This window comes from Macaca mulatta, chromosome 19, assembly GCF_049350105.2.
Source record: "Macaca mulatta isolate MMU2019108-1 chromosome 19, T2T-MMU8v2.0, whole genome shotgun sequence".
NCBI classification, from domain to species: domain Eukaryota; kingdom Metazoa; phylum Chordata; class Mammalia; order Primates; family Cercopithecidae; genus Macaca; species Macaca mulatta.
The window spans coordinates 5,328,210-5,341,880 of record NC_133424.1 but is presented as its reverse complement, the minus strand read 5'-3'; the positions used below and the strand labels follow the sequence as shown (position 1 = coordinate 5,341,880).

Below are 13,671 nucleotides of genomic sequence, written 5' to 3'. Positions count from 1 at the left end.
GCAGTGAGCTCAGATCTCACCACTGCACTCCAGCCTGGGGGACAGCGCGAGACTCTGTCTCAAAAAAAAAAAAAATTAGCAGAGCGTAGTGGTGTAGGCCTACAATCCCAGCTCCTCTGGAGGCTGAGGTGGGAGGATGGCTTGCCCCCAGGAGGTCAAGGTTGCAGTGAGCTGTGATTGTACCACTGCACTCCAGCCTGGGGGACAGAGTGAGACTCCATGTCAGAAAAAAAAAAAAAAAAGAAAAGAAATAAAGACACCAGCCTCCGGCTGCCCCCCTGGGCCGCAGAGCCCTGTCCCGTTTGCCCATCCCATCTCCAAAGGGCTGCTCTGCATACCTGTGATGGGGCCACGTCAGCCCAGCAGCCCCGAGGGTCACACCCCCGTCTCCTGTTGGACCACCAGGCAAACAAAGGCACCTGAGGCCTTCGCCCCCAAACCTCCACCGACTGCATCTCTGAACAACGTCCCACTCTGCCCCTGCTGCACAGAGCCACCCCCGCTCTGGGCGTCCCGGGGCTGGAGGCGGTGGAGGCGTGTGGTGTCATGCACTGTTCCCATCACCCCTCTGGCGTGAGCTCCAGGTTGCCTGTACCCTGGCTGCCTGGCATACAGTGGGGCTGAATGCCCCTCACTGGCTGCCCCGGGGATGAAAGCCGGGTTTGCGCGGAGACCCCAACAGGACACAACACTCTGGCGGGTTTGGGGCAGAGAGCAGAGCTGTGCTCCCCTTCTGGAACGTTCTGCAAAGCATCTGCTTCTTCAGCTGAGGAGACAGAGATTCAGGGCCCACCCCACCTGCCCCTCACCGGTGCTGGGCTTGTCTTCCGCCTTCTCCTGGGGGGCCTCCTCCCCAGCCAGCTCCTCCCCGGCCAGCTTCTCCTCGGCCTTCTCCTTCTCCGTCCCAGCCTTGTTCGCTTTCTGCACTGCCTCGATCTTTGGGCCGAGGACCCGTGACTTCAGCCGGGTGTAGACTTCTGCCGCCTTCTCCATCACGTCCTTGTTCGCTTTGTAACGGCGAATCTGGCCACCAAGAGAAGAGGCCTGGCTCACCCAAGTGCAACAGCCCTAGCCCGGGCCCTGGGCCCCCTGCCCCGGCAATGCACCCTCCCACAGCGCCTCCTGGGAGTACAGCTCTGTATGCCAGGCGTTTCTTTTTTTTTTTTTGAGACAGAGTCTCGCTCTGTCACCCAGGCTGGAGTGCAGTGGCACAATCTCAGCTCACTGCGACCTCCGCCTCCCAGCTTCAAGTGATTCTCCTGCCTCAGCCTCCTGAATAGCTGGGATTACAGGGGTGAGCCACCGCGCCCGGCCAGCAACGGGCATTTCTACCTGGCAGCCCACGTCCTCCTCACCGACCCAGGGCTGCCCCGACAGGAAACTGCTGGGGGCCTGGGCTCCCGGGCAGACACCTGCTCCCAGCTCCCCCGCCCGCACCCTGCGCCTCTGGTTCCCGCCATACCTTTTTCAAGGTGGCCACCACGTCTGTGTTCTTCTGAAGGATCTGAGAGGTCACCTGCAGGGTGCCCAGCTCCTCTAGGGCATTCAGGCACCTCTTCACGTCCTGCAGGGTGGGGTGGGAGTGAGGGGGACGGCCTGGCCGAGGGGTCCCCACGGGTCCCAGGGCCCCAACGGGCGGAGGAGTACATCCTGGGCTCTCCCTGAGGGGGGCGGAATACGCAGAACAGCCCCACCCCCAAGCCCCTGTCCGGCTGACGCGGAACTCCAGGGACAGGCAGATACTTGGGGTCCCAGGTGCGTGGGCGTTGGTCCTGGGGGCCTCCACGAACCACCTGCCGGGAACACTGGGTGCTGCATGTCAGGACCGGCTCCCCCAGGGCCCTGGGCCAGGAGACCCCATACGCTCACTACCAACTGGAACAGACTCCCGGCCCACCCACCCGCAGGACCCCGGCTGTCTCAGTTTCCCCAGACTTCTAAGGGAGCCCCGCGGGGAGGTGGCAGTGGGAACTGCTTGGCTCAGGGGCCCCGAGGGTCTTACCGGGCTGTCGACCTTGAGGGCGAACTTGATCTCACTGTGCAGCTTCTGCAGCTTCTCCTCCACGGAGGGCTCTGGGCGGGAGAGAGAGCACCGCGTGGGCCCAGGCAGGGTCACGGGGGGCCAGCTGCTCAGAGACAGGAGACTGAGAGCCTCTGGAGGAGTTGAAATGGGGGCCCCAGGTCTGCAGGCTCAGCCCCCAACCATGCAGGCACCCCCGATGTGCTGAGCACCCTCTCTAGGGATAGGCAAGACAGGCCGGCCACGCCATGGCTGTCCCCGTTCCCCTCAGCGAACTCAGTGTGGGCAGTGCTTGGCAGCCAGGCCTCACCTTTCTTCTTCTCTACCTTCCTGTCCATCGAGAAGCCCTCGGACCGCTTCCGGGTCCGCTCCACCTTCACGGGCCTGTGGAGAAGCGCTCCCCTTAGTCAGGCCCCGCCACCGGCGCTCTGCCACTGAGGGGCTAGCGCCCGAGGGGGTGGACCCAAATCCGCTGCAAAGGAAACCTTGGGAGGCCCTGAGAGCTAAGCCAGGAAATGGGAGACGGGGAGGCCCTGCCATGGCCTAGGCCTAGGGCAGACCAGGGCGGCCACAGGCTCGAGCTGACCAAAGATACAAGCCTTTCCCTGGGTTCTTAAGGAATCCCGGGATTCTTTTCCTCGTTCACGTAGCCAAGGGCTGGCTTTTTCTACCCGAGTCAGTGAGCTAGGAAAAGGCCCTCAAGGGTGACACGCATGCAGGAGGGGAGGCCCATTGCTGAGGCTTGGTGCTGTGTGCCACTCTGCATCCTGTCACTGCCATACCCTCATGCCAAGTCCTCATGGGCAGGTTTGCCCACCCGAGGCCAGATGCCATTTAGAAAGTGGGCTGGGGAACCGGGCGCGGTGGCTCACGCCTGGAATCCCAGCACTTTGGGAGGCCGAGGTAGGTGGATCACGAGGTCAGGATCTGGAGACCATCCTGGCTAACACGGTGAAACCCCGTCTCGACTACAAATACAAAAAATTAACCGGGCATGGCGGCACGCGCCTGTAGTCCCAGCTACTTGGGGGGCTGAGGCAGGAGAATCGCTTGAACCCGGGAGGTGGAGGTTGCAGTGAGCCGAGATCGCGCCACTGCACTCCAGCCTGGCAGAGCGAGACTCCATCTCAAAGACAAAAAGAAAAGAAAGTGGGCTGGGGCTGGGTGCGGTGATTCATGCTTGCAATCCCAGCACTTTGGAAGGCTGAGAAGGGCGGATCACAAGGTTAAGAAGTTGAGACCAGCCTGGCCAACATGGTGAAACCTCGTGTCTACTAAAAATAGAAAAATTAGCTGGGAATGGTGGCAGGTGCCTGTAATCCCAGTTACTCGGGAGGCTGAGGCCGGAGAATCGCCTGAACCCAGGAGGCAGAGGTTGCAGTGAGCCGAGGTCGCGCCACTGCACTCTAGCCTATGAGAAAGAGCGAGACTCCGTCTCAAAAAAAAGAAAAAAGAAACTGAGCTGGGAGATGGGCTGTCTCCCCACCATAGGGGAACCAAGATGCAAGCCACTAGGCCGGGGTGCAGTTTCTCCCTCCTCCTCTGCTCTGTAGACACTGGGGATGGACTGTTCTCTGGGATGGGTCGTTCTGGGCCCTACAGGGCGCTCAGCAGTGTCCCCGGCCTCCACTCGCTCCATTCCCGAAGCACCCCCCAGTCATGACAACCACAGATGTCCCTGGACGTGGCCCAGTGTCTCTGGGGGCGGGATCACCTCGGGGGAGGCCCCTGGGCTGGGAAAAGATCCCGCTCCCACAGCGGCGATTCCTACGCAGCCCATACAACCCAAGGACCAGGAACTTCTACTGGGTCTGGCTCCAAGGCTGAGCTCAGAGCTGGGGCTGCCCCTGGAAGGGGTGAGGGTTGCGGGGTGATGCAGTGGGCAGGGTCCCCGGGGTGTGGAGGGGGCAGAGCAGGGCTCACTTGGCTTGTGGTTTCTCCTCGGGCCGTGCTCTCTTCTCCTTCTGGCCAGGTTTCCTGGCGGGCTCTGTGCTTGGGGACTGCAGCTTCTTCGCTGATTTCTTGGCCTACAGCAGTCAGGAAGGGCGCGCTGGAGCAGTGGAAAGGGGATTACCCAGACCCCTAGCCCATCCCACTACTAGGGGACGCAGCTGGACCCTTTCTGCTGCCCTCCACACTGTTTGAAGGTGCTGGGGCAGGATGGGAGGGGAGGGAGGACCCAGTGTCCGGTCCTGAGTGGATCGTGGAGTTCTTGGAGCCCAGGCCCACCCAGCAGAGGAGCAGCCCCCTGCACTCTTCCTGCCCAGCAGTCCTGGGCTGTGGCTGGAGCGCCTCCTGCACCAGGAGTTCCGTGCCCTTTCTGTGACAAAGGGAGTGACAGAGAGAACACGGCGTTGTTCCTGCTTTCCCCAAAGAAGGCAGGCCTGGCCGAGAGACACGTGGGGTCCAGGGCTCAGTCTAGGTCAGACTCTCTGGATTCAGGCCACACTGCCTGAATCTCCACGAGGGTAGAGGGCGTGATAGGGCCCGCAGCCCCACACGTGATACAGGAGAGGCCCAACAGTCACCACTCTAGGAGGCCTCCTACCTGCTCCCACGCTCACCTGCAAGCTGCACCCAGCGGCGGCCAGAGGGCACCCGAGAGCACCCGAGTGAGGGCCTGTCCCTCCCCTGTCCAGTGCCCTCCGTGGCTCCCACCTCCCTCAGGGTCAAAGCCCAAATCCTCCCTGCAGCCCACGAGGCCGTGTCCGGCCTGCCCTGTCCCCTCCCCTCCTCCCCGCCCTCCCCTTTTCCCTCTCTCCCCTCCTCCCTCTGCTCCAGCCGCAGAGGCCGCCTTGCTGTTCCTCCAGCACACCAGGAGCAGCCCTCTGGGCTTCTGTGTGAGCTGCTTCTCCTGCCTAGAATGTGTCCCCTCCCAGGAGTCTTCATAGATCCCCTCCCTTCAATCGGAGTCTTTTTTTTTTTTTTTTAAGACAGAGTCTCGCTCTGTCACCCAGGCTGGAGTGCAGTGGCACAATCTTGACTCACTGCAACCTCTGCCTCCCGGGTTTACGCCATTCTCCTGCCTTAGCCTCCCAAGTAGCTGGGACTACAGGCGCCTGCCACCACGCCTGGCTATTTTTTTTGTATTTTCAGTAGACATGGGGTTTCACCATGTTAGCCAGGCTGGTTGATCTCCTGACCTCGTGATCTGCCTGCCTTGGCCTCCCAAAGTGCTAGGATTACAGGCGTGAGCCACCGCGCCTGGCCCATTCGGAGCCTTAAACTCAAACGCAAGCCTTTGGAGTCTACTCACACCTTTGGGGTCCACCCTATTTAAAAGAGAAACCCCCTACCACAGTTTACCCTTCTCCTTAGCAGCAAATACTCCGGACAGCATGCACTACCCTGATGTCATCATCTGTACAGCTCCTCCCTCGTTTTGAGACAGGGTCTTGCTCTGTCGCCCAGGCTGGAGTGCAGTGGATTGATGACAGCTCACTGTAGCCTCCAACTCCTGGACTCAAGCAATCCTCCCACCTCAGCCTCCTGAGCAGCTGGGACTACAGGCGCACACTACCATGCCCAGCTATTTTTTTTTTTTTTTTTTGAGATGGAGTCTTGCTCTGTCACCCAGGCTGGAGTGCAGTGGCTGGATCTCAGCTCACTGCAAGCTCCACTCCCGGGTTCATGCCATTCTCCTGCCTCAGCCTCCCGAAAAGCTGGGACTACAGGTGCCCGCCACCTCGCCCGGCTAGGTTTTTGTATTTTTTAGTAGAGACGGGGTTTCACCATGTTAGCCAGGATGGTCTCAATCTCCTGACCTCCTGATCCGCCCGTTTCGGCCTCCCAAACTGCTGGGATTACAGGCGTGAGCCACGCCCGGCCCAGCTAATTTTTAAAGGATTTTATATAGACGGGGTCTCGTTATCTTGCCCAGGCTGGTCTTGAACTGGGCTGAAGTAATCGTCCCACCTCAACTGCCCAAAGTGCTGAGATAACAGGCCTGAGCCACCATGCCCAGGACCCTCACTCCCGTGAACCCCTCAAGGCAGGGGTTTCTGGGCCCACACACTGCTTTCCTGCTGTGTCCCGGAACCGGGGACGCTGCCTCGTACCTAGTAGATGCTCGATGAACATGTGAATGCAGGGACTCCGGGCGCCCTCCCGGCTCACCTCTCTCTCCAGCTCGGCCTCGGGCTCAGAGTCAGAGGAGGACGGGGGACCCCGGCCCCGGCCCTTCCGTCCTCGCTTCTTGACGGGCTCATCGTCCTCCCTGAGCTCGTCCCCGCTGCTGCCGCCGCTGCCCCGCTCAGCCTCCCCGCGCTCGGCCCGCTCGCGCCTCCGCTCCTTCTCCTCCTTCTCCTGCTCCCGCAGGCGCCGCAGCTCCTCCTCCTGCTCGCGCCGCCGCCGGGCCTCCAGCTCGCGCCTCCGCGCCTCGTCCCGCCGCTTCCACTCACTGATGCGGTCCACCTCGTCGCTGTCACTGGAGGCGGAGGGCGCGGTTGGGGACCTCCGTTCCTCCCTCGGGAGCCCGCCCTGCCCCTCAGCCGATGGAGGCGCCGCCAGGGGGACCCCAGCCCCAGCACCCACCTGTCACTGCTGGAGCTGGACGGAGGTCGTTCAGGCTTCGGTTTCCGCCCTCGCGGCTTCGGGGGAGGCTTCTCGGCTACAGGAAGAGGAGGCGGCGGTGACCTTCCCTTCCAGGGCTCCAAGGTGACCAGGGGACTGCCCGGGAGCGCCCCGGCACGGGCCAGCCAAGAGGCTGCGAGCACCAGGACCCTACCTGGCTTCCTGCCCCTCGGAGGCTTCTTCACAGACACGTCGGAGTCGGAGGAGGAGGAGGAAGACGAGGAGGAGGTCGCCGACCGCGCCACGGCCACCGTCTCAGGCTTGGCCCCGTCCGAATCTGCCTTGGAGTCGGAGTCGGAGGCTGACGGCGCCTTCTGGGGAGAAGCAGGGACAGGCGTGAGCATCAGGAAACCCCGGGAGAAGCGGGGCGCCCCAGGCCAGAGGAGGCTCTTGCACCCCGGCAGCCGCCAGGCTCTGCAGGCCCCGGCTCCGAACCCCTCCGACCCACAAAACCCACCTCCGCCCCAAGTGGAAACCGGGATCCCAGGCGGCCCTGCGCACGCGGGCAGCTGCTGGCCTTTCACCTCATCTTCCTCAGTGAACCGGGGTAGATCAGAACCCCGGGTTCCCAGGGGGAACTTCTCTGTGCAAAATCCTGCGTGGAGGCCACGCCACACAAGCTGCTCTGCTCTACCGCCTCCACCCCTGAGTACCCTGCCAAACACGCATGCCACACACAGACACACCACCACACACACACCACCACACTACACAGATACCACACACACCACAGATAACACACACACCACACACACACCACCACACTACACAGATACCACACACACCACACACAGACACCACACACAGACACCACACAACCACACTACACAGATACCACACACACCACACACAGACACCACACAACCACACACACACCACCACACTACACAGATACCACACACACCACAGATAACACACACATCACACACAGACACCACACAACCACACACACACCACCACACTACACAGATACCACACACACCACAGATAACACACACACCACACACAGACACCACACAACCACACACACACCACCACACTACACAGATACCACACACACCACAGATAACACACACACCACAGACACCACACAACCACACACACACCACCACACTACAGATACCACACACACCACAGATACCACACACACCACACACAGACACCACACAACCACACACACACCACACTACACAGATACCACACACACCACATACCACACACACCACACACAGACACCACACAACCACACACACACCACCACACTACACAGATACCACACACACCACAGATACCACACACACCACAGATACCACACACACCACACACAGACACCACACAACCACAGACACCACAACACCACACAGATACCACACACACCACAGATACCACACACACCACACACAGACACCACACAACCACAGACACCACAACACCACACAGATACCACACACACCACAGATACCACACACACCACACACAGACACCACACAACCACACACACAGACACCACACACCACCACACTACACAGATACCACACACACCACAGATAACACACACCACAGATAACACACACACCACACACAGACACCACACACACCACACACACAGACACCACACACCACCACACTACACAGATACCACACACACCACAGATAACACACACCACACACACAGACACCACACAACCACAGACACCACAACACCACACAGACACCACAGATACCACACACACCACACAGACACCATACACACCACACAACACACACCACACAGACACCACACACACCACAGATAACACACACACCACACACAGACACCACACAACCACACACACACCACCACACTACACAGATACCATACACACCACAGATAACACACACACCACACACACCACACACACCAGATACCACACACACCACACAGATAACACACACACCACACACACAGACACCACAACACCACACAGACACCACAACACCACACAGACACCACACACACCACACAGATAACACACAACACACCACACACAGACACCACACACACCAGATACCACACAGATAACACACACACCACACAAAGACACCACACACACCACACAGATAACACACACCACACAGATAACACACACACCACACACAGACACCACACACCACACAGATACACACCACACAGATACACACACCACAGACACCACACACCACACAGATACACACCACACAGATAACACACACACCACACAAAGACACCACACACACCACACAGATAACACACACCACACAGATAACACACACACCACACACAGACACCACACACCACACAGATACACACCACACAGATAACACACACACCACACACAGACACCACACACCACACAGATACACACCACACAGATAACACACACCACACACAGACACCACACACACCACACAGATAACACACCACACACACAGACACCACACCACCACACAAAACACCACACAGATAACATACACACCACACAGATAACACACACACCACAAACAGACACACTACACAGACACCACACACACCACACAGATACACACCACACAGATAACACATACACCACACACAGACAACATACCACACACACCACACAGATACACCACACACCAGACACACCACACACCCACAGACACACACACAAACCACACACAACACACACCCACAGACACACACATAAACCACACACAACACACACCCCACAGACAACACACCACACACATACCACACACACCACACACTCACAGACAACACACACACACCACACAGACAACACACACACCACACAGATCACACACAGATAACACACACCACACAGATCACACACACCACACAGACAACACACACATCACACACACACCACACACCCACAGACACACACCCACACACCACACACACCAGACACCACACACCCACAGACACACATCACACACCCACAGATACACATACCACACAGACAACACACACACCACAGACACCACACACGACACACCACGCACACCACACACAACACAGACAACATACACACCACACACACAGAGATAACACACAACATACACCACACAGACACATACGCCACACACAAATAACACACATACCATACACACACCACACACAACACAGACACCACACACACAGACCACACACGCATAACACACATACTATACACACACCACACACACAGCACACACACATACCATACACATACACCACACATAGACCACAGACAACACAGACAACACATACCACACACCACACACACGGATAACAACACACACACATCACACACACCACAAAGACACACATACCCCACACACACCACACAGATAACACATAACACACCAGACACAGCAGACACACACACACCTAACACACAACACACAGACCACACACACACCACACAGACAACACACCACATCATACACACACAACACAGACATATACACCAGATACACCACACAGACAACACACAAAAAAAAACATACACCACATGTACCACACACACACCACACACACGGACACACCAGACACAACACACAGATACAAACACACACCATACACATACAGCAAAACATAATGCAACACAGACACACACAAGGACATACACATGGACACATACAGACACACGAACACACTATGCACACAGGGACACACGCACACACACAGGCATCACATATACTCACATTGGAACACAGGCACAACACACAGAGGAGAGGCACAGCACACACACACACAGGCACAGGGACACAGGCACCAGAAAAGGCACGACAGGTGCACACACAACACACACATCACACATGCACAGTCTCCACACACACTGCACACACACGTACATGGTCACAAACATGCATGCACACAAGTACACACACACACACGCACATGGACACGCGTGCACAGAGACACACAATACGCTCACACATGCACCGGCACACACCTCTCTCTCTTCTCTCCCTCTCGCTCTGTCTCCCCTCTTCTCTCTCCCTCTCACTCTCTCGTTCTCTCGCTGTCTCACTCTCACACAGGTGCCTCAGGACTGCTTCCCTCCCTTCTGATGCCAGCATCCCAGAATGCCCCTTTCCAAACCGGACAGTGGGCTCCTGGAGGCAGCGTGGCCATAGCGAGGTGCCATGCTCAGGGCAGACGCGGTCCCCTGGGGTTCCCTGCGGCCTGGGTCCCACCCCCTCCAGAAATGGCCCACTCCTGTCCTGGGGACAGTGCCAGAGACCGCAGAGGTGCCCCAGGAGTGGGCATGGGAAACAAAATCAAATGCACGCTACCTTTTTTTTCCGTCCCCCCAGGGGGCCCCTCCGCGGCGCCCGGACCACTGCTTTCTTCTCAGGTGTGAAGTCCTGGGGGACAGAAGTGAGTTGAACTGGGGCCCACTGGCAGCCACCGCGCTTCCCTGTCCTCCCAAGGAGCCACCAGCCCACCTGGTCGCTGGTCTTCTCCGACTCAGATGAGCTTTCCGAGTTCTCCTCTTCGGATGGGGACACGCTGGCCTGATCCAGGTCGCTGGAGGCCTTTCGGGCTCGTTTCGAGACCGACATCTGGAAAGGGAACCGCCTGAATGCTCAGCGACGGGCAGGCCGGGCTCCTGGCAGGAAGCCTCCCGCTGACTGCCCACCGCCCGCGAGAGCTGAGCTCTGGATCTCTATGGAGGGCCAGCAACCCTGTGAGAACCTATCAAAGCCAGGGATCCTGAACCTCAAGGACATTATGCCTGGTGAAAGGAGCCAGTCACAAAAAGACCTTATAGGAGGTCCCTAGGGCCATCAGATTCACAGAGACAGAAAGTAGGGTGGGGACACCAGGGCTGTGGAGCGGGGTGGGAGTGAGTGTTTCATGGGACAGCATTTCAGCTTGGGAAGACGAGAAAGTTCTGGAGATGATGGTGGTGATGATTGCACAACCACGTGAATGTGCTTAACACTGCCAAACAGTGCACTTAAAAATGGCTAATTTTGGCTGGGCGCGGTGCCTCATGCCTGTAATTCTAGCAATTTGGGAGGCCGAGGCGGGCAGATCACCTGAGGTCGGGAGTTTGAGAACAGCCTGACCAACATGGAGAAACCCCATCTCTACTGAAAATACAAAATTAGGGCCGGGCGCGGTGGCTCACGCCTGTAATCCCAGCACTTTGGGAGGCCGAGGCGGGCAGATCACGAAGTCAGGAGATCGAGACCATCCCGGCTCACACAGTAAAACCCCGTCTCTACTAAAAATACAAAAAATTAGCTGGGCATGGTGGTGGGTGCCTGTAGTCCCAGCTACTCAGGAGGCTGAGGCAGGAGAATGGCGTGAACCCAGGAGGCAGAGCTTGCAGTGAGCCGGGATCGCGCCACTGCACTCCAGCCTGGGCGACAGAGCGAGACTCCGTCTCAAAAAAAAAAAAAAAGAAAAAGAAAATACAAAATTAGCCAGGTGTGGTGGCGCATGCCTGTAATCCCAGCTACTCAGGAGGCCGAGGCAGGAGAATTGCTTGAACCTGGGAGGTGGAGGTTGCGGTGAGCCGAGATCGCACCATTGCACTCCAGCCTGGGCAACAAGAGTGAAACTCCATCCCCGCCCCCCGCCCCCCCTAAAAAAGAAAGAAAAAAAAGAAATAATCCTTGCTTGGCTCAGAAACCCCTCATATACTACAGGTATTTTTTTCAAGCTTCTCTATGTTTTTTGCATTTTCCAAGTTATCTACTATAAATATGGCTTATCACTTTAGAATCAAAAAATAATACAAAATACACGTTACTCTATCAAAATAATTTGCTGCTAGAATCTTTCTACACCCAAATAAGAAGTGGTCAAAAGGCAGGACAGAGACTATACCCAGGAGAATGGAAAACACACACCTGCACAAAACCCTGTCAAGAAACGTTCACGGCAGCCTGATCTGGAACGGCCCAAAAGTGGAAACCACCCAAATGGCCAGTGACAGGTGGATCAACACACCGTGTTCCCTCCACACACTGGAATCTGACCCAGCCAGGAAAAGGAAGGGAGGCGGCCAGGCGTGGTGGTTCACGCCTATAACTCCAGCACTCTGGGAGGCCGAGGCGGGCTGATTTGGAGGTCAGGAGTTCGAGACCAGCCTGGCCAACATGGAGAAACCCCATCTCTACTAAAAATACAAAATTAGCCGGGCGTGGTAGCGGGCCCCTGTAATCCCAGCTATTCGGGAGGCTGAGGCAAAAGAACTGCTTGAACCCGCGAGGTGGAGGATGCAGTGAGCAGAGATCATGCCACTGCACTCCAGCCTGGGCGACAGAACTAGACTCCGTCTCAAAATATATAAATAAATAAAATGAATGGAGCTGACCCAGGCCGCAGCACGGATGCACCCTGAGGACGTCAAACTTGGCGAAGGAAGGCAGACACAAAGGCCATGCAGTGTGTCATCCCATTTCTATGAAATGTCTAGGACAGGCCCCTCCACAGAGGCAGGAAGGGGATGCATGGGTGCCTGGGGCCAGAGGAGGGGCTGTGGAGTGACAGCTGATGGAAGACCAGTTTTCTTTCTGGGGTGATGGAAATCTCCTGGAATAATAGTAATGGCTGCACAATTCCGTGAACACACTAAAAACCACTGAGGTGTATACTCAGGAAGGATGAATCTCATGGTGTATGGACTATAACTCAATTTTTGTTTAACGCATACTGAAAAACAGTTATATTAAAGAAAGGGGCCAGGCCAGGCACCATGGCTCATGCCTGTAATCCCAGCACAGGAAGGCCGAAGTGGGTGGATCATGAGGTCAGGAGATCAAGACCAGCCTCGCCAACATGGTGAAACTCTGTCTCTATTAAAATACAAAAATTAGCCAGGCGTGCTGGTGGACGCCTGTAATCTCAGCTACTTGGGAGGCTGAGGCAGGGGAATCTCTTGAACCCAGGAGGTGGAGGTTGTAGTGAGCTGAGATCATGCCACTACACTCCAGCCTGGGAAGAGAACGAGACTCTGTCTCAAAAAAAAAAAAAAAAAAAAAAAAAAATTTAGCCGGGTGTGGTATGATGGTGGGTGCCCATATTCCCAGCTACTGGGGAGGCTCACGCAGGGTAATCG

The 13,671-nt window shown here is 57.0% G+C and overlaps 1 protein-coding gene across 10 annotated transcripts in view; it reads right to left on the bottom strand.

Moving 5' to 3' along the window:
• The window catches only part of HDGFL2 (HDGF like 2), a 36,362-nt gene that overhangs the window by 1,666 nt on the left and 21,025 nt on the right, over positions 1 to 13,671 (bottom strand). For 3 of the 10 annotated variants that reach the window (XM_015122527.3, XM_028838605.2, XM_028838607.2), the window contains exons 5-14: positions 11,045 to 11,161; positions 10,892 to 10,963; positions 6,747 to 6,906; positions 6,554 to 6,629; positions 6,137 to 6,446; positions 3,944 to 4,047; positions 2,331 to 2,404; positions 2,003 to 2,073; positions 1,463 to 1,564; positions 810 to 1,023 (exon numbers count right to left, since the gene is read on the bottom strand). In XM_015122527.3, coding sequence (XP_014978013.1) covers positions 810 to 1,023; positions 1,463 to 1,564; positions 2,003 to 2,073; positions 2,331 to 2,404; positions 3,944 to 4,047; positions 6,137 to 6,446; positions 6,554 to 6,629; positions 6,747 to 6,906; positions 10,892 to 10,963; positions 11,045 to 11,161 — 1,300 coding nt within the window. Of the gene's footprint in view, positions 1 to 809; positions 1,123 to 1,412; positions 1,656 to 1,952; positions 2,184 to 2,296; positions 2,405 to 3,943; positions 4,048 to 6,136; positions 6,447 to 6,553; positions 6,630 to 6,746; positions 6,907 to 10,891; positions 10,964 to 11,044; positions 11,162 to 13,671 lie in introns of all 10 variants that reach the window. The other 7 variants (XM_077979416.1, XM_077979417.1, XM_028838604.2 and 4 more) reach the window with 5 other exon arrangements.